Genomic DNA, 24,508 nt, shown 5'->3' on the forward strand with positions numbered 1-24,508 from the left:
TGGACATGGCCACTGCCCACCTGGGAAGGAAGCAGCACTGGTGCTTTTTGTGCTCATGTCCCAGACAATCCCATTCTGTATTCCCACATGTGAACAAGACACTGGGAGAATTTGTTTATTGGAACTCCTGGGTGGGGGAGGAGGGAGGAAAACAGGTCTGCTGATCACCGGGTCTGGGGGTGGACTGGGCACCAAAGTTAGGGGAACATGGAACACTGAGTAATAGAACAGCCATCAGATGGAGGGAAGACCCACCGCCTAGGATACCCCGTGAATGCTTGGCCGGCATCAGCGCAGGGCGCGCGGTACGGTGGGGGAGCCTGAGCGGTAGCAGCGGTACCCCTCCAGCGTGGCCGGGAGCAGCAGCAGGCCGCTCAGGGGGTCTCTCCGGCAGCGCCCCATGGCCTCCTTGTAGCTCAGCCGCTCCTTGGAGATGGGGTCTGTCAGATCCTTCTCATAGCTCGACTCATCCTGCAGGAGCTGGGCCAGCTCTTCACTGATCATTCCAGAGAGCAGGGCCTGCGGGAGGGGGATACGGCCTGTCCTCTTGGGGTCGATGAGCCCCCCGGTCAGGTGTTGCACCTGCAGGTGTGGGAGCACGCTCTCCCGGGGCATCCAGCCCTTCTGGACAGCCTCGCCCACCGACAGCCTCTTCTTGGTGACGGGGTCCTCAATGCCAGTAAAAGCCTTCTGCGCGTTGAGCAGCCTCTGGGTGGACGTGTTGTCAATCAGTCCCCGCTCCATGGCCTTGTGCACGGAGTAGCGCTCCCGGCTGAAGAGATCCACGATGCCCCCGGTGGCTGCCTGGGCCTCCAGCAGCTTCTGCCCAGTGATGGGGTCCAGCATGGTCTTGGCCATGGCTGTCTTGATGGTGCACTTGTTGTCTGTGGTGGTGTCGTAGACCCCGGCGATGGGGAAGCTGTCATCGCCAAGGCCGAGAGAGAAACCGTGAGAGAAGCAACTGGAGGTCTGGGGACCTGGGGAGGCGACTGGGGACTTGGAGATAATGGCGCCAATGGAGAGCGAGGAAAAGGGCTTGGTCTCCCCCGCCACGAGCAGGGCGAACTCGGAGATGGGCAGGTGGCCATCCTTGTAGAGATGGTACTCCTCCTTGGAGATGCGCCGGCAGCGCAGGGCGGCCTCGATGGAGTACTGCTTCCCGCTCTTGCGGTCCAGGAGCACCGACTCCTCCCCACAGGGGCCCGAGGTGGTGACCTCCTCCCAGTCACACTCAAGCTCCTGCAGCTGGAGGTACTGGTCTCGATCGATGACGCCCCTCTTGTAGGCCTCATAGGGGGACATGTCCTTCCCCGTGTCGGGTTCCAAGATGGAGATCTTGGTAGAAAGGTTGGTCTCTCGCGTCTGGGTCTCCTGGCTAAGCTCCTCCCGGCAAGCCTTGCTGTGCAGGTCCCGGAGGGTCCGCTCCTTCTCGTAGATCTGGTCCTTCTCATGGAGGATGGCCGCCTTGAGCTGCGAGAGCTCCTGGCTCTGCTGGGCCACCTTCTGCCGCTCACTCTCCGTCTTCTGGCTGAGCAGCTTCGAATTCTCCTGAAGCTCTAGCGCCTTCTGCTGCTTCTGCCTCTCCAGCTCCCGCAGCTCCTGCTGCAGCTGCCGGCCCTGCTGACTTGCCTGCTTCTGGACCTTCTGGAGCTCGGCCTCCTCCCGGGCCCAGGTCCTGCTCAGCGCCTCTGCCCTGTCGATCCGCTCCCGGAGGCCCTGCACCACCTCCTCCCGGCCCTTCCGGGCGGCGCGCTCCCTGGTGAGCATCTCCCACACGCGGGACCGCTCGCCCTCCAGCACCGGGTCTTTCTCCACCCTGATCACCTCTTTGTAGATGGTCTTCTCCTGCGATTTGGCTTTCTGGACGTCGAGCTGCACCTGCAGGTTCTTGCACTCCCGGTGGAGCTCCTTCACCTGGCTCTTCTCCTGGTCCAGCTCCTGCCGCAGGGCTTCTGTGGACTTCTCCAGGTCCGGGTCCTTCTCCAGCTTGACCACCTCCTCCATGATGATCTTCTCCTGCACTGCAGGCGGCCGCTGCTCGAGCTCCTGGATCCGCAGGGTCAGCTGCCGCAGCTCCTTCTCCACGGCCAGCTTCCTGTCGCGGTCCTCCTGGAAGCTGAGCAGGCCCTCCTTCTCCTCCACGCCGGCCAACAGCTGCTGCACCTCACGCTCCAGCTGCCGCCGCCGGGCCACCTCCTCATCCAGGCTCCGGCTCAGCCGGCTGTGGTCCTCATGCAGCTTCGGGTCCTTCTGGGTGACCACCACCTCCTGCACCAGCACCTTCTCCTCAGGCCGCCTCCTCTCCAGCAGCAGGTATTTGTTCTGCAGCTCATAGACCACATCCTCGGCGGCACGCCGCTTCTGGGCCGCTTCCCGCACCTCCTGGCGGAGCCGCTCGGCCTCCTTCTCCAGGACCGGGTCCTTCTCGTGGCGCACCACCTCCTTGTTCACTGTCTTGGTCTCCACCTTGGAGCGCTCCCGCCTCCACTCGTCACGCTCCCCCTGCAGCCGGATGCACTGCTCCTGGGCCCGCCCACTGGTGTTGACCAGTTCATTGAGTTGAGCCTTGAGGCGGTCGATTTCCCGCAGCACCTCCGGGCTCCTCTCATGCTTCACCACCTCCTGCGTCACCTCCTTGTACTCCACCTTGGGCTTCTGGGCCCGCAGGGCTGTCAGGTCAGGCAGCAGCTTCTCCACTGCCTTCTCTGCATCACGCCTCCTACTGGCGGCCTCCTGCAGCTCGGTCCTGAGCCGTGCGATCTCCCGCTCTGTGTCCGGGTCCACTTGGAAGGTTTCATGGACGCGCTCTTGGAGCTCCACTCTGGGCTTCTGCTTCTCCACCACGTTGTACTGCTCACGCAGCTTCTTCAGCTCCCCAGCCAGCGTCACGTTCTTACTCTTTTCCCCCTCGAGGAGGCTCCGCAGCCGGGACACCTCCTGGAGGAGGCCTGGGTCTTGCTCCACCTTCTTCACCTCCTTCACGATCACCTTGGGCTGCACGGCAACAATCGCCTGCTCCAGGTCCCGGATGCGAGCCTGCAACTTGGCCACGGCCTCCTCTGCTGCTTTCCTCTGCGTAGTGTCCTCTACCACCTGTAGCCTCAGAGCCTCAGCTGCCTTGACCATTTCCAGGTCTCTCTCCACCTTGACCACTTCCTTCACCATAACCCTCTCCTTCACGTTCACCTCCTTCTGCTCCAGGGCCAGCAGCTCCTTCTTGAGATCCTCCAGCCGGGCGGAGACGGCAGTGTTCTCCCTGCTAAGGTGCTGGATCTCACTGCTGAGCTGAGCCACCTGGCTGTCCAGACCGGGGTCCTTTTCGATCTGGGTCACCTCCTTGGTCAGCAGGTGAGGCTGCATGGCCTTCCTCTTGCTCTCCAGCTGGACGACCTTCTGGGCTGCTACCTCCAGGTCTGCCTGCAGGCCGGCCCGCTTCTTGCCCTCATCCTCCACCTGGGCCTTCACCCTGGACAGATTGCTCTCCAGCTGGGGGTCCCGGTAAAACTCCACCACTTCCTTCTCCTCCAGCCTCTCCACAGGCCGCTGGGTCCTCAGCTGCAGCAGCTGGTTCCTCTGTTCCTCCAGCTCGCGCTGCACCTGTGCCACCCGCTTCCTCTCCTCCTCCAGCTGGGACTTCAGGGCCTCTGACACCCTCCCTGCTTGGGCTGGGCTCTCAGACCCCTGCTGTGCATCATGGGTCATCTGGATGTCCTCACTGAGCTCCTTCTGCAGAGCGAGAGGAAGAAGGGGAGAGTACTGGGGGGTGGGGCGCTTCAGAAACAAATGAGCCCGTTCTTCTCCCTCCCTGGAGATCAGAGACCTCTCCCTACTTCCTGAGACTCCCTGGTAGGTCCCAGGAGGTGGTGCTGAAGTATTAAGATGCTTGGATGAAGGACTTTGAGAGGCCCTGTCAATCCCATGATGTTAGGATCCAAGGCAGTGTCCAAGTTTGCACTAGAATGAGCAAATATGACAGGTTCTGCCTTCCAAACCTTTTCCCCTCCCCTTCCATCCAGACTCCCAGAAACGCGCCCGCACTCCTCTGGGGGATGCTGGACTACTCTGGGTAGGAGAAAGCTGGCAAGTCCCTCGGCCAGCCACCAAGCATCATGGAGAGCTTCCGGCCCAGGGAGGAGACCTAGGTGGCCTCTTGCCCACTGCAGCTGGGTCCTAAGGCGGAAGACTTTGTGGGGATTTTCTCCTGTCCCCACTGAGGGACTGCCCAGTGGCTAAGCTGTGACTGCCCTGAATGACATCTCCAGGGCCTAACTCTGAGACAGAGACCAGCCTGTAAGAGCTGCTGGGAAGAGAACTGGGGGAGGCAGAACCCCAGGGCTACAGGTGGCAGGGTGAGGAGGAAAGGACAACTGCCAGGTCAAACACCAGAAACTGAGTGGCCATCTTCTCCATACCTTCTCCAGCATCTTTCTGGCAAACTCCAGCTGCCGCAGCTGCTGTTGGTGTGCAGCTGCAACCTCAGTATAGGCTTTGGTCAGCTTCTTCTCCTGGAGAGGCCACAGGGGGGCAAGGGAGAGTAGGGTCAGTTCCCGCCTCAGAGGCTGCAGAGCTGGTACCCAGGGACGCCAAGCCCCACTGGGTCCCGTCTCACCTGGGCCTGAATGCTCTCCTGCAGGGGAGCCACTCGGGGTCTCTTGGGGGCCGACCCTGCTTGGGCTGGGCTCTCAGACCCCTGCTGTGCATCATGGGTCATCTGGATGTCCTCACTGAGCTCCTTCTGCAGAGCGAGAGGAAGAAGGGGAGAGTACTGGGGGGTGGGGCGCTTCAGAAACAAATGAGCCCGTTCTTCTCCCTCCCTGGAGATCAGAGACCTCTCCCTACTTCCTGAGACTCCCTGGTAGGTCCCAGGAGGTGGTGCTGAAGTATTAAGATGCTTGGATGAAGGACTTTGAGAGGCCCTGTCAATCCCATGACGTTAGGATCCAAGGCAGTGTCCAGGTCAAGTTTGCACTAGAATGAGCAAATAGGACAGGTTCTGCCTTCCAAACCTTTTCCCCTCCCCTTCCATCCAGACTCCCAGAAACGCGCCCGCACTCCTCTGGGGGATGCTGGACTACTTCTCTGGGTAGGAGAAAGCTGGCAAGTCCCTCGGCCAGCCACCAAGCATCATGGAGAGCTTCCGGCCCAGGGAGGAGACCTAGGTGGCCTCTTGCCCACTGCAGCTGGGTCCTAAGGCGGAAGACTTTGTGGGGATTTTCTCCTGTCCCCACTGGGGGACTGCCCAGTGGCTAAGCTGTGACTGCCCTGAATGACATCTCCAGGGCCTAACTCTGAGACAGAGACCAGCCTGTAAGAGCTGCTGGGAAGAGAACTGGGGGAGGCAGAACCCCAAGGCTACAGGTGGCAGGGTGAGGAGGAAAGGACAACTGCCAGGTCAAACACCAGAAACTGAGTGGCCATCTTCTCCATACCTTCTCTAGCATCTTTCTGGCAAACTCCAGCTGCCGCAGCTGCTGTTGGTGTGCAGCTGCAACCTCAGTATAGGCTTTGGTCAGCTTCTTCTCCTGGAGAGGCCACAGGGGGGCAAGGGAGAGTAGGGTCAGTTCCCGCCTCAGAGGCTGCAGAGCTGGTACCCAGGGACGCCAAGCCCCACTGGGTCCCGTCTCACCTGGGCCTGAATGCTCTCCTGCAGGGGAGCCACCCGGGGTCTCTTGGGGGCCGACCCTGCCTGGGTGGGCTCCAGGGAGCAGCGGTAGGTGTCTGCCTGCAGCTCGTAGTCCTGAGCAGGGAGGAAAGGACAACAGGTTAGCAGTCAGTGGGGGAAGCTGGGTGGGGCAGCAGAGGACTGGCAGAGAAAGGAAGCATGAGTGGATAAAGGGACAAACTGAAGTAAAACTGCTTACCTGGAGAGCCGCCTGCAGGTCCCGGGAGAGGCGGGATGCTGTGGCCCGGTCCCGTTCCCGGCCCTGGATCTCCTGCAGCAGCCTCTGCCCAGGGAGAGGTGAGAGTCAGGGAGGTCAGGTAACACCACTCACTGGACTCGCCTCCAGCCAGGCATGTCCAGGGCCACAGGCAGGGGCAGGAAAGGTTGTATGAGAAACTGCCCTTTCCCTCCCCCGACCCACTGTGGCCTCGGCTTGGGACGTTTCACCTCCACCTGGCTACCCAATCTGTTCCTCAGGCCTCGGCTAGGATGTCTCTTGCCATGACCCCCACACATGTCTTGTCATGGATCCCACAGCACTCTGGCTTCTCCACCAAGCACTCAGCAGCAGCATGGCCTGCGATGCACTGGCCTCCCACCAGCCCGAGCTGCCCGAGTCCAGGCTGCACCCCCAGCCTTTGGTTCATTGCCAGTGCAGAGTAGGGGCTTGGCAAGTACGAGGAAGAGGATGCAGCGGGAGTCGGAACCTCTAGGAGCATAGAGCCCACTGCTGACCTCGGGCTGGCTGTTTCTGTGGGCACAGTGGAGCCTTTCGGGGGCGGGTGGTGGTGGTGATCCAAGGCCTCTGTGGTCAGCTTTGAGGTCTCTTAGAACTGGCCACTAGGGGGCCACACATGCACAGGCAGCTCTCCCTGTGGGAGGATGCCACATGGGCAGGTGGACTTGGGCAGGGGCCTGACCTGCCGTCGGGTCGCCTGCAGCCCCAGCCGCTCACCTTCTGTGCCTGCAGCTTGTAGGCGATCTGGCTGGGCCCGTCACTGGGCCGCACCTGGCTGTGGGGCAGGTGCTCCAACCAGGAGCTCAGGTTGTCCCTGCAGTTCTTGAACTGCTGGTAGGTGAGGCTGGCGTCCTGCATGGTCTTCTCCCTGCATGAGGAGGGGGCCCCAGGCAGAGGTGAGAGCTGCCCTGTGGGGACAGTGAGGGGTGCACAGAGGAGGCTGGAGGGCGCCTTCCTCCCGAGTACAGGTCAGGAGGCCGGAGTAACCACGTGCTGATCCCCTTACTCTGACCCTGTGCTGGAGCTGGGCGTTCAGAGATGGACGGGACAGCCTCTGCCAGGCACCACCCTGGGGGGTAGGTGCTGTTATCTCATTTTAGAGGTGAGGAAACAGCCTCAGAGAGGTGAAGTCACCAGCCCAAGGTCACACAGCTTGTCAGCAGCAGCTGCTCTACACACATGGTGGGGGCGTGCCTCAGGCCCTGATGGCTCAGCCACTCACCGCAGGTCCAGCTGGTCCCCCACGGCGTGGTAGCGGTCAGTGAGAGCCCGCACCTGGCGCTGCTGACGCGGCAGGTCTTGGCAGAACTCATGGAAATTGTTCTGTAGCGCAGAGCATGCGTGCTCGACGGCCTTCAGCTCACGGTGCAGCCCCAGCACGCAGGCCTCTTGCTGTAGCAGCTCCCTCCGCTGGCGCTAGGGGGGGAGGGGACACAGCCAGGTGCACCCTCATGCTTCCAGGATTCCACACATCTACCTTCCACCTGCCTCTGAATGCTTGTTCAGGCTGTGACCCCTCCCACCAGGAGTCCACCAGGCCCTTACCTGCAGCTCGCTGACCCTCTCCTGCAGGGCGCCCGGGCCAGCGGGGATGAGGGCTTCCTGCGCCAGCGTGGACTCGAAGCTTCGGATGACCCTATCCGCCTCCTGGATCTGCCGCTCCAGACCCAGGGCAGCCTTGGCTCTGCCAGTGTGGGTGGGGGTGGGGGTGGGGCAGAGGGTTCGTCCTGTCCTGGCCACACCCCTGCTGCCCCCCCAGCCATGCCCTCCCCAGTCCCCAGAGCACTCACTTCTCCCCATAGAGGCTGCAGCGAGTCTGCACATCGCTGTACTTGTTCTTGACGTTGTGGAGGATCACGGGCAGGTGCAGGGCGGCAGGGCCCACTGGCCTCTCTGACAGGAATGCCTCACACTCCTGCTGGGCTGCCTCCTTCTCTGCTCCCAGGCTCTGCAGTTGCTGGGCTGTGCCCTGGGGAGGAGGAGGTCAGAGAAGTGCACACTGGGCAGGTGGGTTTCAGCCCAGCCCTCCCGCCAGGTCATCCTAACTCTGCCCCCCAGCCTGAGAGTGTGGTGCGGACGTGCTTGAGCCCAGGCTAGTGATCTGGGAACAGTCCAGGCCCTGCTAGTCCCACTAGCATGACCTTGAGCAAGTGAGCCTGGGTGAGCCTCAGTCTCCTCATCCACAGAGGGACTGATGGAAGGATGAAATGAGACTGTGTGCCAGGCACGCAGTTGACCACTACGATCTAACGTCACCGTCCTGTTCACAGACCTTCAGTCTCCTGCCCCATCGCTGTAGGTCAGGCAGCAAAGCCCCACTTCATCTAATGGTGGTTATTTCGTTCATTCTTGTATCAGTTTCTCATTCATCCATAAGTCATAGGTGCCGACCTGCCACGCACTACCCACCTTCCAGTCTAACGGCTTCTCATGGACCCCCAACACCGCTGGTGGTGGAGACTGTGATTTCAAACCTCGAGGACCTAATTGGGGACTGCCTAGACCCAAGGGAGGTGCCATGTCCCGGGGCAGTGCAACCAACCAGTGACAACGTGGGGTATAAAGGCCCAGCCCCCTACTAGATCCAGCGGTCCCGTGGGTTCAGCAGAGGTCTCTGTTGAGATGGCACTGGGGACGGTGCCTCCTCCCGCAGCCAGGCCAGCTTTCTCCCCCACCCCCACAGGTAGCCCCCATGGGACACCTTAGGAAACAACCTGCACACTCATGTCCACCTCAAAGCAGCCTCTAGGACCCAACCTGCAGTGGGGAGCCCTCCCGCCTGCTGGCCCTCTGACCCACTGAAATGCCACCTCCTACACCTCCTAAAACCTGTGGTATCTTGTGCAGTGAAAGTCACAAGTGACACAACAATATGAACGACAGATTGTAATTTTTCAGAACCAAACCCAAACAATACATTTGAGTAGAAACTGGTTTGGGAGGCTACAATCCAAGCTGCTACCCCCACTCCCACCCCCAGGCGTGGGGAAGGGCTGCTTTCACTACCAGCACCTCGGAGGACTGAGTTCTTTTGTGTCATGGTTACACTCACTGCAACCTCTTCAGGGGGCTCCCCCACCCAGACCCCGCCAGCCTCTCAGCAGAAATCACCCCTACGATACTCCAGGCTTCCTTCTGCTCTCAGCTCCGTCCCAGGACACCTCCCAAGGGAAGGTCATAGGGCGTTTACTCTGGGCCCTGCCCCTCTAGAACCTTCCTGGGCCTTCCTACACTTTATCCTCAGGACGAGAGGATATCAACTGGGTATTATTGTGCCTGGTTTCAAGGAAACCAAGGCCCAGAGAAGTTAAGTGAATTGGCCAATGTCACAGAACTGGTTAGCAGAGGAGCGGGGATGGGAACCAGCTCGCGTGAGCCTTGGACTGGGCATTCCCTTTGCCCACGTCGGGTCCCTGTGGCTGCTCCCACACTTGCCTCGTCTTTAGTTCATGCACCCCCAGGGTAGAGCCACTTCTGATCCCTCGCTCACCCACCTTGTGGCTTCGGATGCGGCCCTCCAGGTCCTCCAGGGGTGTGGTACGGCTCAGTGGGGCTCGGGCCAAGGCCAGTATTTGCTTCTCTATCTCCCCCAGGTCCCCATCCAGCCGGGTCATCTGTGTCAGGAGCTTCTGGGCCCGTGGGTCGGCTGTGGCTAAGTCACTCGAAGCTGGGGGCATAGGGTGCCTGTGAGGGCCCAGGGCCTCCCTCACGTCTGCACGTCTGCCCAAGGGGCTCCTCCCTGAGTGCCGAAGAGGGTCCTGTGTGGGGGTGGGAAGGGATGGGCAGGCCTAGCTGAGGGAGCAACAGCCCCAGGGGCTTGTGAACCAAGCAGATGGAATCCCTAGAGCTGACATCCCTAAACTAGGGCCACCCTCTGCCCATCACAGCCCCCCAGCAGTGGCCAAAGTAGGAGTCTACTCCCTGTATCCCAGCAATGCCCCACCCCACTCCCCGGCCAGCCCTGGTACCCTGCTGGCTAGGCCGTAAGGGCTCTGCAACACTGGCCTTCAGGCGGCTCTGAACTGTGGTCAGTTTCTGCTTCAGGGCCTGCAGCTCCGCAGCCAGCCTGGATCAAGGAAAAGATCAGAGAAGGATGACCCTCCTCCGTCTCTCCCCCTACCCCCCCCCAGACACCAGTCCAAGTGAAGGCCAGGCAATGGCCTCAAACCCCACAGGCTGGTCTGGGCCCACAGCCTGCCTCCCGCCTGCGTATCCCCAGGGAGACCCACTTGGAGGCCCTGGCCACGGCTTCAGGGTCCGGAGCTGGGATGCAGAAGCAGGCGGCCGGGGCACGCTTGGTCTCCCCGCCTGGGCCCTGCACGACCCAGGTATGTGGGTCAGTGTTGTCCATCAGCGTGTACTGCTCACCCCGCAATAGCTGCACCTGGGGGACAGGTGGGGAGGGGCTCATGTAGGCTCAGGGGCAGGGGCCAGAGAAGGGACCAAGGCCAGGATGGGGTAGGGGCTGGGGACAGGAGCTGGGGCAGGGACAGGAATTGGAGTGGATGGTACTGGGGTTGAGATAAGGACAGGCCAGAGGCAGGGCAAGGCTTGGAGAGGAGTAGGGCAGGGGTGGGGCTGGAGGGGGCAGGGGTGGGGCTGGAGGGGGCAGGGCGGGGTGGGCGGAGCCTGTACTTCTCCAGACTCCCAGTCACAGATGCTATCCACACGCAGAGGCTGCTGGGGTGGGTTCCTGCGCTGTGGCAGAGGGGCCACCTCCTGACTCCGCCGTTGTAGGTCCCCAACAGTTTTCTCGGCCATGGCCAGCTTCTTCTCCTCGGCCTGTGGGGACCCAGGAAGTGGGGGATCTGGCCAGGCCTGCCCTACATACCCCCCTATCCCAAGAGAGCCAGGAGTCTGGCCGTCATGAAGACAGGGTCTCTAGATCAGCAAAGTAAAAGGAGACCCGCTCTGGGGACCCAGGACCCTAGGGTCTGTGGGGGGAGGGAGGGGGCTGCCCAGCATCACCCAGGACTCTGGAGTGGGAGCTGGAGGGCCTCAGAGCAAACCTGGAGGCCCTGTCACATTACAGATGGGGAAACAGGTCCAGAGAGAAGAGTTTGCTGGTAATAGACTAGCCTCCTCCTGCTGGAGCGGCGCCCTTCTCCTGACCCCCCAGCCGGGGCTCTGGGCAGGACTAGGTCCCTGGGAGAGGTGAGACCCAGACACATGGGCAGGCCCCATTCCCAGGAGTGGGGTCCAGGGGGCTGGGTGGGGCCATCTCACCTCCAGCTGTTGCAGCAGCTCTGTGGGGGTGCCAGAGGCCCCCCCGGGGGCAGGGTCGTACTGGGTGTCCAGGCTGGAGTTGAGTTTTGCCAGGGTCTGGCTGACAGAGTCGGCCTCTTCCTGGAACTGAAGTCAGTGTGTGGTCAAGTGCAGAGTCCAGGGTACCGCAATGCCCACTGAGCCTGCAAACCAGCTAAACGCAAATCGCCTCACCCTAAACTGCCACTTGTCCCCCATACTGTCAGCCTTTCTACCCAAGCAGTGGGGCCTTTTTAACTGGAGTGTTCTGGAAATGGGGCATTTTTGGTTCACTGAACTACAGTTCCTTTAGCGTTATGAACACTTTGGGTTCGTTCTTCCTGCACAGATGAAGGGTGGTGCCTCTGCTGCCTCACCCCTGCATCTGGAATCGTCCTGGCTGGGATCTGGGGTGGTGCCTGGGGTGGGTGCCCAGGGCGTCTGGGCTGCACTTCTCCTAGCCCCAGAGAGGAGCTGGGGATATGCTATAAAGAAACATTCCACAGTCGGGGTGCGTTACGAAATTCTTGACAATGGGTATGATATGGTTATAGTGGTTATATAGGAAAATGCTCTTAGGAAGGAAGGAAGGAAGGAAGGAAGGAAGGAAGGAAGGAAGGAAGGAAGGAAGGAAGGAAGGAAGGAAGGAAGGAAGGAAGGAAGGAAGGAAGGAAGGAAGCTCTTTGGCTTTTGTCTCTTTCAAGGTATATGAAACATTACGGATGGAAATTACCCCTCAAAATTCCCTGTATAGTTTCTCACTGCTTTTTTTTTAAATCATTATCTTTTCTAAAGAGGCTTTTTAGATATTTTTTCCTTAGTTTTCCCACCATTGCCATGAAATTTTAACACGACAGATATGCTGCATATCCTTTATGTGTGTATATCTATGATTTACATGTAAAAAGAATAAGATTATTTTCCACCCATAAGAACCAACTTTTCCCCCCCTGGGAGCGATATCACCCTGCTGAGAAAGTATGCGTGACATTATTTCCCCTCTGGGACCTAATCACAGAGACACAGCTCTGCCATTTTGATGAGATGCCTTGTCTCCCACAACGCGAGCATGTCCTGTGGTGTCCTCTGGGCGCCTCTCTCTGCTCCAGCCTGGGCCCTGGTGGCTGCCTCCACCCCCGTGCCCCCTGTCCGGCCCTGCCATACCCCTAGCCCTGTGCCCCCTGCCCAGCTTCGTATCCCCTCCCTCTCCAAACCCTGCCCACAGGCTCACCCGGCGGTAATCCTCAACATGCTGCAGCTGGTTCTCCTGGCAGATACATAGGTTCAGGAAGTTCTGCCACTCCATCTTCAGGGCCTCCTGGTGGACCTGGGGACAGCAGCAGGAAGTCCTCGGACCGTGCCCCGGCCTGGTGCATCCACCATCCACGGCCCACTCAGCTGGCCCTGCCCGCTGGCCCTGACTTGTCCCCTCTCAGCCTCCCTGGGAAGCCCCCCGATTGAGGCAGTGGAGCGGGTCTGGGCCTTGGCACCTGGATGGGCGTCACGGCTGGATGCCCGAGCTCCAGCATGCGTTCCCCATCGTCCTCTAGCTGGTTCACACAGTGCTCCTGGCTCAGCAGCTCATGCTGCTTGAAGTGCTGGGGGCGAGGAGGGAGCGGGCAGTGAGGATGAGGACGTCCTGGCCCCCCCCACCCCGCCTGCCCCCATTCTGCCCCCCTGACCTCATACTCCCGCCTCACGCCCATGGGGTCTGCCATGAAGTCGCTCCAGTCCTGCTGCAGGATGCGGTGCTGCTGCTGGGCCAGGGCACTCAGCTGGCGCGTGCAGCCCTGCAGGTGTGTGTACAGGCTGCCCAGGCTCTGCCCACGCCACGAGGCCGCCTTCTGCGCTCGGCGAGAGGTAGGGAGCAAGGGGTGCCATCAGGCTGCACCCAGCAACACTGACCCCAGCAAGGGTGCAGGCAGCCAGGCCTGCCCTGCTTTCAGCTCCCCCAGCCAGCCCGCCTTGCCCTTCCCCTGCTCACCAGCAGGTCTCGGTACTCGGCACATTCCTGGGTCACCCGCTCATGCAGTTGTTTGATGCTGCCAAGGAGGGGGCCAGCAGGTCAGAGCTGGCCAGGGGCTCCCCTGGGACCCCCAGTGCCTCTGTCCTTGGTCTCCAGCCCCTGCCACTACCCCACTCACTCCCTCTCGATCTCCTCGGCCTGCGGGTGCTTGAGCCGCCGGGCCTTGTCGATGTCCAGGAAGAGATCTTTCAGCAGCACCTCTGCCTCCTTCAGGCTGCGGCCTGTCTCCTGCCGGTACTGCAGGGCCTCGTTCTGCTCGCTGTGCAGCCGGTCCTGCAGGCGGGGAGGCACGGCATCCTCGCTGCCCCTCGCTGCCCCTCACTGCCGCCTGAGTCCCACCCTGAGGGACCCTGGCTGCCATAGCCAACCGTGGTGCTCACGTTGGCAGAGGGACAGGCTGAGGGCATCTGCGGGGTGGGCTCAAGAACACAGGGGAGGGCTGGGCCGCCCTCAAGCCCCTTTGATCCCCCAAATTAGGAGCCCAACAGAGAAGGATGGTGAGCCCTCATTCCACTGTTTGGGGAGTGGCCAGTGAAGGACAAAAGTCGTCTGTCCCATCTTCACCATGGTCAGTGGGCACACCTGGGCCTGACAATGGGCCTCCCATGGCTCCACACCTTGCTATCTGCCCGTCAGGCCTCACCTGCTGCAGCCTCTTCTGGGTCTCCAGGATGTCTCTCTCCACTTGGTCAGCATTGGCCTGCATGCGGGAGATGAGCTGGGCCAGCTCCTGGGTGGCAGCTCTATTGGGTGGTGAGGACAGAGGGCAGCACAGTTGGAAAAGGTCCCTCCCTCTGTTCCCTCTGGGCAGAGATCAACCCACCCGAGTGGAGCCCCCCTCCCCTGCCCCGTCCTCCCCTACAGCCAGGCTCACTGCCTGGAGGGAAGACTTCAAGACATGGGAGCTCTGGTCTCTCTCTGTAGGAGACTCTGTGAGATACCCTGTCCTGGGGGAAGCGCTGCTGCCAGTTAGGGTTCAGAAAGTGAGGGTCCCAGGTGTGTGGCACTGTGGAGCAGGCTGACCTCACTGTCCTGGCAGAGAGTTCCCAACCCCACCCAGCTCCCTGCCTGGCGGGCAGACAGCCCAGGGAGTGAATCACCAGCTCTCCGCTAAGACCGCTAAGACCATACCAGAGACAGCCTGGTTGGGCTTGGGAGGGGCAGGTGGGCTGGCTGGGGGCGGGGGAGGAGCAGCATATCCCCACCCCAGCTTCCTCCCACCCCAGCCCTGTCTCTTCCCAACCCTCTTTGCCCCAGGCTTTGTCTATGCCCAGGCTAACAACCATCCAGTGGAGCCACACAGCACTGGGGCAGGGGGAGGCCAAGAGATTCCTGGGGCACCCCAACATTTTCCAGATTTGGGGTTCAGAGCCCAAATTGGAACCTGACTTGCTCCAGGTCACACAGCCAGGAGGAGACTATGAGCCTGAACCGGGTCCCCAAGGTCTTTTTCTTTGCACTCATCCAGCAGCCTCTATAGGGCACCATCTGTGTGCACTCACCCAGCAGCCTCTATAGGGCACCATCTGTGTGCACTCACCCAGCAGCCTCTATAGAGCACCTGCTGTGTGCTTGAGCTCACTCTCTGGGGCCTAGTGGATCAAGCAGACCTAATAAAAGGCACAGTGGTCCAAGCCTTAGGAGCACTGCTGAAGGGAAGGTTTCACTGAGCTGGCCTTGGACCAGGGGCCAAAGGACAACCCCCACCACCACCACCCCAGTCAGAGGGGTGATGCAGCAAAGATCCAGTCTGAAGGAACTCTGGTCACATAGTGTTGGTTTGATCCTTCTCCGTCACTACTGCTGTGTAGCCTTGGGCAAGTTACATAACCTCTCTGTGCCTGCGGTTCCTCACTTGTAAAGTGGGCTTTAATAATATCTACCTCGCATGTTATTAAGAGAACTAATCCATCTGAAATGTCCAGTACAGAGCTTGTGCAGAGTCAGCACCCAGTAAATGTTAGTTTTCATTCCACTAGGATGTAAGTGCCATGAAGGCAGGGACCTGTCAGTGCCATTTGCAGTGATATCCCTTGTGCCTAGAATCATCTTAATACACGATAGTGCTTAAGAAATATGTGCTGAACAAGTGGTTTGCACACGAGGGGAATGAGGAGCCCTCTTTGGAGGGCCTGCAGCCAGAGGACAGAGCCACGTATACCCAGCTGCCCCTGGCCAGGAAAGCGCTGCCCAGGAGCTTGCCCAGGGCTGAGGGGCTGCAGGTGCTGAGGCTGGAGCACCCTGTCCTCAGGCCTGGCCTTCTGGGAGGGTTGCTCCCACTTGGAGGAGCACGCTCCACCCTGGGCAGGGCTCAGGAGCCCCAGGGAGGACAGGTCACTCCAGCGGGAGTCCTAACTGCCATCTTTCCCGTCCCGTCCGCCCAGAAGCCAGGCTCCACGTTGTCGCTCTGCAGCCTGATCTCTATCGGGATAATAAGCCTTTCATCTCCATTCTCACCTCCACACCCGGGACCTCAGGTGAGCTGCCACCCGCCACCTGCGGAGCGGGGCTGATGGCCAGTGAGCTGGACGAATGCCAGCCAAGTCTGTCTGAAGACCATGGGGCTCTGGGGAGCCCGGCTGGGCCCTGCAGAGAGCTGGGGGAACTGAGGGAAGCTCTGAGGCGGTCTGGAGCCCGTGGGGTCTTCCTCTTGTCCCACAGCACCCGCTCCACACACCCACACGGTAAAGGAATCACCCCGACTCTGTGACAAAACTCACAAGACCCCAGGTGAGAGCCACTCGGGGAAGCTGCAGCACAGCCCCATCCCCCCACCTCCTGGCTCCTCTGGCCTCAGGCCTTCTGCCCACCCTGTGCCCAGGTCCCAAGGGTTATCACAGAGCTGAGGACCCGATCCAGGCACTCCAGTCTCCCAGCCTCCCAGCAGAGGAAGGCAGCTGCTCAGGCCCCTGTCCAGCATGTTTCCTGCAGAACAGCCTCCACTCGTGGCCCTCAGGCCCCCCACAACCCAGGAGAATGCGGGGAGCCCTGGGCCATCTCTCTGGCCTCCTCCCAGGGCTGGAAGTCAGCTTGGGCTGGGGAGCAAGTCCACCCCCCAGGCCCTCTGGCTTTGGGACACCAAATACCAGCACCGGGCTGGTTCTGGGCTCTGGGCTCTTGGTCAGCAACCACCCCGCCCCCGGCCCCCGCCCCGGCCCTGCTCACCGGCTGTGCTTGCTGGGGGAGCCTTTGGGGGAGCCCTTGGATGGGGAGCCCTTGGGGGACCCCTTTCCCTGGGTGCCTTTGTTCAGCCCCTTGAACATGGTCGTAAAGGCAGGTGCCGGCTCAGGCTGGGCTCGGCGGGCAGCGGGCGGCAGGCAGCGGGGAGCGTCCTTGCTGGTAGCTTGGCTGGGCTCTGGCGAGGTGGGGCTGCCGGACCAGGAGGGAAAGCAGTTTCTGGGAGGCCCCTCCCTGCAGGTGAGGCCCTGGCTGTTGCGCATGCACACACACTCGCCCACACTCACACCCGCTCCTGCACAACCAGTTTGGGAGGAAAGGGCACAGCCCAGAAGGCAGGGCGCCCGAGCCTGCCCGACTGCCAGAGGAGGTTTGGACTTGTTACACCCACAGGCCCAGAGAGTGCCAGCAGGGATTACACCCAGATGGGGAAACAGCCAGGCCCAGGAAGACAAGGCAACAGACAGACAGACAGATAGACCCAGGCATGCGCAGGCTCAGGGACAGGCCCAGCCTCAGAGCTCAGGCTCCGGTTAATAAACACCTCCAACCAGCACAGAGGCGGCGCTCTCAGGCGTGTCCCCATCCATGGCTCTTGTCCCCCACCCCCGGGGAGGGGAGGCCACTCCCTGCCAGCCCAGGGTGGGTGGATGGGCCCTGGCTCTCCGCTCACCACCGGGGCATCCGGGTCTGCTCCGTGTTCTCCTCCGACATGGTGGGGAAGCCAGGGACATTCACCCTAGAGGACTGGCACAAGGTACATTTTTAAAGTGGGCACTACCCAGCTGGCTCCCCAGAGCAGGACCAGCAGCCCCGCTGCACCATCTTCCGGGCTGGCGCAGGGTCCTCCCACCTGTCTGTGGCTCCAGGGTCAGATGTAGCAGGATGCACATGGCTGGGATCCTCAGGAGAGTCTCAGCTCCAGAGCGGCGGGGACGACCCCTGGTCGCCTCCCTCGAGGACCCGCAGCATCAGCCCTCAGCTGCTGCTGAGCCCAGGGTCCGGCTGAGCCCCTGGAAACCCACTCTGCTTGGGTTTTCCTGCCGGCCTCTCCTCACTCCGTTCCCCAGAAGTGGTCCCTGTGGCTTTTCTAAAGTCAGATGGAGTGGCCGACAGCAGTGCCAATTTATTGGACTTTTCTTCACACTGAGTGCCAGGAAGGTCATCTTGGTAGCTGCCTTCTCCTGCAGTAGCTTCCAGGGTCTTCAAGAAGAGAGTGTGTCCCCCATTTCCAGGTACTCACTTCACTGGCCCAGCTCAAGGTCTTTCTACAGATCTGGAGTCATTCCCTGGAATCATGACAGTCTGGGCGCAGGAGGGATGCAGTCATGCTGGGTTTGCAGCACTGGGACATCTTGGCAGGCCTAGCTGAGGGCGACAAACATCCAGAGGAGAGAGAAGGGTCCCAGCAGACTGGGGAGACCAGGGACAGAGGCCTGAGACTGGCCACATGCCCTGGATAGAAAAGGTCTGAGTCCCTTTCGGTTGCATTTCTTAGACAAAAGCCACTGCATTTGGCCCTGGAGAGAGGACGCAGGAGTCACCTCCTGGAGGGGGAGGGGCTAACAATGGCAGTGGGGTGGGAGGGCAGCAGGAGGCCTGGACAGAACAGTAGCCAGGGAATGGATTCCATCATTCTGCTTCCTCCCAGACAACAGAAGGCCGGGCCCCGAGACCACCCAGCCTCCGCCCCAGCCCTTCTCTCCACTTTCTCCCTGGGTGACAATATTCTTCTAACCACTGTTAGCACAAACGCAGTCAAGTGTTGAAATGAGTGCAGGGCCCAGGAGCCAGTCCTCACCACCGCCTCTCATTTCAAACCTGTCAGCACACTTCCTTATCTTTGAGAGCATGCAACGCCCTCTGCCTCTCCCTGAGGACCCCAGGCCCCTTCCCTGGAGGTGATGATCACTGGAGGGAAAAGATGTCTAGATTCCAGCTCCAGGGTTGGGAGCAGCCAGAAGAGGCCCTACTGAGCCCAGCAGGGGAGAGGGCTGCAGCCCCAGGGGGGGAAGGCAGGTGAAGAAAGACAGCCAGGCTGAGATCTGGAACTCCTGTCTGCAGAAGCCCTCCTGGACATAAATGAGTGCCACAGGGGGCCCTCACACGCCCCAGAGATTAAGGCTGCCTGGTTCACTGCAAGCAAAACAAGAGCTGAATTCCTCGAGTGACTGTCTGATACTGAATCAAATCAGATCCCAGCTCCTGAGATAAGGGCTGCCCTGCAGCAGGCAGGCACAGCCAGAGCTCTGAGACCTTCTCACTCACCATGGGATAATCCTACTCAGATGGCAGACCGGCCCTCAAGGGACAAAGAAAGATGTGGGGTTTAAAATATGAGAGAAAAAGAGCTGCTCATTTAGAAGGCTGGGGTGGGGCTGACAACCCACGTGCAGCCCAGAGCCTCCTGTGACTTGAGCGCTTAAAATGTGGCGGATCTGAGCTGAGATGTGCTGTAAGTATACATTTCACACCAGATTTCAGAGACTTAGTCTGAAAAAAGGATGTAAAAATCTCTCAATATTTTACATTGATTACACATCAACATGGTATTTTGGCTACATTCGGTTGAATGAAATGTTTTTTAAAAATTAATTTCATTTGTTGCTCTTTACTTTTTTAAATGTGGCTACTAGGAAATTGAAACGTGTTTGTGGCTCACGTTGTAATTCTGACCAACAGCTCTGACCTAGCAGCTGGACAGAGGGCCCCAACTTTCAGCCTTCCTCAGCCTCGCCCCAACCACATCTCCTTTCAAACCAGGCAGGAGGCCCAGGCCCTGGCTTCTTGTCCTGCCCCCTAAGGCCGCCCCCTCGCCTGGTACTTGCTTCCTCTATGGATTGAGAGGTTTGAGGTCAACTGGCGCCATGTCTCCCTCAGCGCTGTGACAGCTATGACTTGAAGTGGCAGCTTACTCACATCCCCTCGCCTGGAGCTTCCAGCAGGCTGCCGGTGGGCGGCTCAGCTCGTGGGGCCTGAGGGCAGAGCAGGAAGCGGATCAGGGCTGAAAGCAGCATGGCTCCCAGCTCCTGGGCGGCCACGCAGGCAGCTGGGCAACAGGGTGGCAGTGTGGACGGTGTGCCAGGGCTGAAGCTCCACACTCTCTCCTCCAGCTCATGGGGCCCCTGCAGGGCAAGCCACTCTTCTCCCTGCTGAAGCAGATGGTGGCAACTGCCTGCTTTGCCCTGCAAGCCACAATCTGCCAGCCCCTCACCCCCCATGTGCTCCCTGGTCAGGACAAGCTTTGCCATCTCAGGAAATTGCCCTGTGTGTACAAAAGCTCTGCTACCAGTCCCTTGGAGCCGAGCTGGCAGGTAACCTCTCTTGCCTTACACTTCCTCGGGCTGCTTAGGAGCGAAGGTGCCTCCACCAGCTGGGATGAGAGGACCAAGGCTGGAGGACAGGGAAGTTAGGGGATGTGCCTCCTTCTGTCCGTGCTGGGGAAGGCAGAGGCTATAGCCCAAGGAATTCACAGGTTGGCCTGGAGACAAGCAGGGGACCATGGCTGGCCTAACCAGAGCAGAACGAGGAAGCAACTCAAACAAACCAAACCAACCCTGCCTATAGCAAGAGTAGGGTGCCCCATACTAAATGGCAAGACAGAGGACATAGAGGGGACCTCAGGAGTCAAGTCCCACGTCTGACTGGGAGGGCAAGGTCCAGGCTGCCTGAATACCTGTCACTCCCTAGGAATGCTTTACTTTCCCTAGCCTTGAGCAACTGTGGTGGTACCAGTTCACCTGTGGGACCAATACTGGTCCAGCCCACATCTCCAGGCCATAGCAGCTGCCCGTGGCTCAAGACATCCCTGCTTCCAAGAAGTCTACGGCCCCCCCACTCTCACTCAGCAACTTCTGGACCTATAGGTGTCCCAAGTTGCCTAAGGGCTCTGGGCCTCTCTGCCACCTGGAAGACAACTAGCCTTAATAGCGAGGTGTGGGGACCGGTGGCCCTATCGTGGAGAAGTTCAGGTCTGATGAAGGCAGCTAACTAATCGTGTGCTCACAAGGTCAACAGCCGGCACGGCAGCTAATTATACTGGCTGTACCAAAGCAGCAGGGGTTAAGTTATACTCAGCCCCATTCACTGGTCTGAGGAAAATAAAGGTTTGTAAAATGAACAAACAGAAAAAAACACACAAAAACTGATAAGTCTTCATAGCTGAGACAGGCCTTCCTAATTAGTTTTTATTGCCAGGAACCTGGAAAGCACACACGGCCAGCTCCTTAGACTCAACCTTTGCCCTGATGACATTGCTTAGACGTAGCAGGCCGCAGCTCTGGGAAGGGCAGAAGACAAAGGCAGTGGGGCCTGCTTAGAGAAGGGAGGAGGCCAGCTCTGAAGAGAAGGGTCTCCTCGCCTCTCAGCGGCATTGGCCCCACCAGCTCAGGCCACGCGGCCCACACTCGCCAGACCCAGGGCTCAGACTGTCCAGGGGAACTTCCTCACTGGGAGGATACAGCGAGGAAAGACTTTTCTACGGATTCGGCTCCGAGGCAGGAGTTCCTGCCACAAGGCCCCAGGTCAGAGCCAGGAAAGGGCTTAGGGCTCTGGTGCGATGGGATAGGACGTGTGGGCAGCCGTGGAGGGAGACGCATGGGGTTCCAATGCTGACTCCCATCCATGGGGGAGTGGACGGAAGGCAATTCATACCTGTCATGTTCCTGCGAGGTGCTAAGCCCTCTGCACATCTTTCCCTCATCTGACGCCCTCCATTCCACAGATGACAGAGCTCACTAATGTGACCATCTTTCAGGGGTCCGGTTACCTGTCTGTCGTAGCTGCACTGCCTCGTGCCAGATCTCTAGGAAAAGTGCAGCCTAATAAAAAGGATGTAGTTCTTTTCCAAGTGGTGACAGGTGTCAACCACAGACTGAGCAAGAGGACACATCGTTGCGGTTCATGGGGGTGAGCAAAACCATCAGCTGAACAGGGGACCACCGAGAGGCAAGGCCCCCTTTCCAACACAATACCACACAGTGGGTATGGCCGAGGGAGGAAAGCAGTGCCCGGGGGGCTCTCTGCGGGCTTCTAACGGAGCTGCCAAGGCTGTCACCATCCTGCCCCCAAAGCAAAGACAAAAACACACCTTAGATCAATCCCTTCACAGTTTGAAAAGGTCAGACAAAAGGTTCCCACAAGTATTCCATCAGTATTTGTCATTTGAGATTATGTTTCCTTTTGACTTGTACCAACTAACAATACTTGGAGCCCTTACTGTGCTGGGTGGTGCTTCAATGGAGGGCAGACCCCCTGCAGCGAGGGGCTGTGCCAGACACGCGTGTGCTCCTGCCCTCACCTCCACGCAAACAGCGTCTCTAAAGTCCAACAGACCAACAGGCTAGATTCTTTCAGTTGGTGTCAGGATGCAGTTTCCAATTTATCTCTTTGCTTTGGAACATGAATAAATTTTACAGCTAACTCTGGTTTCCATCTCCTCTGTAGCAACAAGTCTCTTCAAAAAAAAAAAAAAAAAGGAACCAACACATATTTTTGCTATCTTTGGACATTTTCCTAGACCTCTGAAGGTTCCAGGCTTTTCAAGGCTGCAGACAGCACTGTGCTGTTTAGAAGTCTGTGATCAGTGAGCTTTGTGTAATTAATGCTGCTGCGTGTATGACAGTGAACAGGCAGAGCACAGCCCCACCTTCAGTCCAGCTCCTCTCCTGGCAGGGGCGGGGGGCAGCGGCCCTCGCCTCAGCTTGGGGAGGAGAGGCAGACGACGGTTCAGGACCACTGTAGGTGGAGGGGCGCACTGCCATCCCAGGTTGTCACCTCATTCCCACGGTGAAAGGCTTAGATGGCCACCAGGTGAAGGAGATAAAACCAAGCCCAGCAGTGTTTCCTTTCAAACAGGGAATCCAAGAATTCTTACTTGGTTTAATGTAAAACTGGACAGTATATCAAAACAATGCCTATGAAAAGACGTAAAAAAACCAGGAGACTGAGCAGCGAAGGACCTGTCCAGACCCAGCAGCCTCACGCTCCTTTTTTCTAAACAGAACCAACAGTTAAAGGCAAACTTGGCTAAATTGTCTTTTCACTCTGATGTTGAGCATTATCCCAGTAACTAAAGCTAGCGTTTTACCTCTAATGTTTCTGCAGATAAAGACCATCACCACCCGACAGACAGGAAAATAAAAACCATTAACACAGCAGCCCACAGCATGTTTTAAAAATACAGACTGAATTGAGCTTTCCTCCTACTCTGGATCTGGGCAGACAGAAGACTCACATAGGGTCAAAACCTGCTGACCGTATCACAGCCCATGTTGGGGGAGGGACGTGAGCCCAACCAGCAGGGAAGACGCCCTGAAAAGTTTCCACGTCCATTTCTTACATATGGAGACCTCATTGCATCTCCTGCTCCCTGGGAAAGAAGGGCCATGTGGGCTCGGCAGCAAAACTGTTGAATCCATCAACCCAGGAACTGACTCTGAACCCGTTCCCAAGGCCAGAGCCACTTCCCGGGGCTGAGGACAGGATGGGGCCCTGCTTTCAGAGCTCTGTCCCAACACCACCTGTTTAATGTCCAGGGATCCTAGGTGAAGGGATGTGCGAGCTAACAGGAGACCTCGGCTCTGCCAGCTGTCTTCTCATGTAAATACATACGCGTAATACTAAACACGTCTTGTCACAGCCTCACTGGCTGACAACAGCCACTACCAGTCAGAGCAGCCAGCAGGGACACCAGAAGGAAAGGAGTATCTGGCATGGCCACGAGAAGGAAAAGGCTTAGCAGAGCTGCCGTCAGGATGACTGATGCCGGCACTGAGAACAGGAGGGGCTGGAAGGGCCCTGAGCAAGACTGAGGGACGTCTCCCCACAAGAGGTCCCCCCCCCACAGTGCCAGACGTGGCACACGCAGGCTGCAGGACTGCCGCCATGGTGCTGGAGGACAGCCTGGCGGTGGCCGTGGCCAAGGTCAGCACAGGAGGCAGCCAGGGAGGTGCAGAACCTGACCCACATGCTGGTGCTGCCAAGCGCACGCGGAGCTGGGGAGGGTGAGGAAAGGATGGGAGCCCCCAACACTCCCTCAGCCCATGAGGGATGCTGTGCTGAGCCTTTGGAATCAAAATCTAAGACCTCAACCTAAGATCACCTGGTGTATTTTAGGCAGAGGGAGGATACCCCAAAATTGTGTGGCAGAGACTATGAAACTTTCAGTTTAAAAAAATTTTTAAAATCAGTTTCCTGAGACTTTGACCCAAAGCAGATCCTGGGGGGCAGAGAGGGCACATCTCTGAGTGTCTGAGAGCCCTTTCAGTTCTAACGAAGTCTGATTTGTCTTCCCACCATGCTCTCCTAACTTCCGGCAATCCCTGTCTGCCACTCAGTGGGAAGACAAGGGGCCCCGTCGTGCACACAGTGGGTTCCATCTTGAGAGAATGTTCTCAGGTCTTTAACCACTCAACCTTCTCTTCAAGGCGCTCTAGCTGGCTCCGTGTCTGAACCACACTACGCCAGCATTTCCCATGGTGCCTTCTCTTTCCTGTGGGACAAGTTTCCATTGCCAAAGGGAGTCAGGGGTTTCATGTACATTTCCTGTTTACATCACTTTTATTCCTTGCTTTCTTGCGTTGCTTTTGTGACTTTTTATTGATGCCATAATAGAAATTAAAAAAGGTGACTAAGGAAAAAATAAAGGGGTAACGAAGGAAACTGATTCAACTATGATGGCATCTGAAAATGACAGGCTGGGAACTCCTGAGAAACAGAGCTCTAACTCTCTCGTCTGTCATCTCACACCCGCACTGCCAGGAAGTCGGGGTACGCCCGGCAGGACAGCACCGTGCAACAACATCCCCGAGGAGAGAACTGGGACCAGACATGAGCGAGGACATGTAAAAAATGGGCAGAGTCTCCAGCGTCTTTGCCTTTTAATATAAGATCTGTTTTCATCATTTCTGAGTGTAACATATTTCTTCTAAAAATAGAGCTCTTTGCTTGTTTTGAAACTTAATTTTTACTTGGAGGTGAAGGGGGATAAGGCTGGCTGTAATTCTGGGGTGACACTGCCAATGTTTTCTAGTCATGAACAAACTTTTCCAGGGATTCTGGATGCTCACAGCAGGAGAGGTCGTTACAAATCCGTGGTCCTGACGACCTGCGACACTTTCTGAGCCCCCATCCGTGCCTGGTGTGGACCTCCTCCCCGAAC

At 58.7% G+C, this 24,508-nt stretch overlaps 1 protein-coding gene across 1 annotated transcript; it reads right to left on the reverse strand.

Annotated features, from left to right (window-relative positions):
- Positions 1-88: 88 nt before the first annotated feature.
- EVPL (envoplakin) lies at positions 89-24,062 on the reverse strand. Its single transcript, XM_074320693.1, has 22 exons — positions 17,201-24,062; positions 17,021-17,094; positions 16,336-16,581; positions 13,814-13,913; positions 13,289-13,443; positions 13,129-13,186; positions 12,827-12,988; positions 12,635-12,742; positions 12,376-12,471; positions 11,127-11,252; positions 10,536-10,682; positions 10,130-10,284; positions 9,869-9,966; positions 9,395-9,567; positions 7,691-7,869; positions 7,446-7,584; positions 7,123-7,316; positions 6,618-6,768; positions 5,862-5,945; positions 5,627-5,737; positions 5,430-5,522; positions 89-3,726 (listed from the first exon to the last, which is right to left on the reverse strand). Exons 2-22 carry the CDS (start codon positions 17,059-17,061, stop codon positions 289-291), a joined length of 6,054 nt encoding a protein of 2,017 aa, XP_074176794.1. The 5' UTR covers positions 17,062-17,094; positions 17,201-24,062; the 3' UTR covers positions 89-288.
- Between the last annotated feature and the right edge of the window lie 446 nt (positions 24,063-24,508).

Source organism: Rhinolophus sinicus, linkage group LG15 (genome assembly GCF_036562045.2).
Source record: "Rhinolophus sinicus isolate RSC01 linkage group LG15, ASM3656204v1, whole genome shotgun sequence".
Lineage (NCBI taxonomy): Eukaryota > Metazoa > Chordata > Mammalia > Chiroptera > Rhinolophidae > Rhinolophus > Rhinolophus sinicus.

Coding starts and splice junctions, on each gene's coding strand:
- EVPL (XM_074320693.1), bottom strand. CDS start 17,061: ATGTCGGAGGAGAACACGGAGCAGACCCGGATGCCCCGGTG. Junction 10,683..11,126: donor AGCTGCTGCAACAGCTGGAG/GTGAGATGGCCC, acceptor GGGTCCCCACAG/GCCGAGGAGAAGAAGCTGGC. Junction 10,285..10,535: donor GTGACTGGGAGTCTGGAGAA/GTACAGGCTCCG, acceptor CCTGTCCCCCAG/GTGCAGCTATTGCGGGGTGA.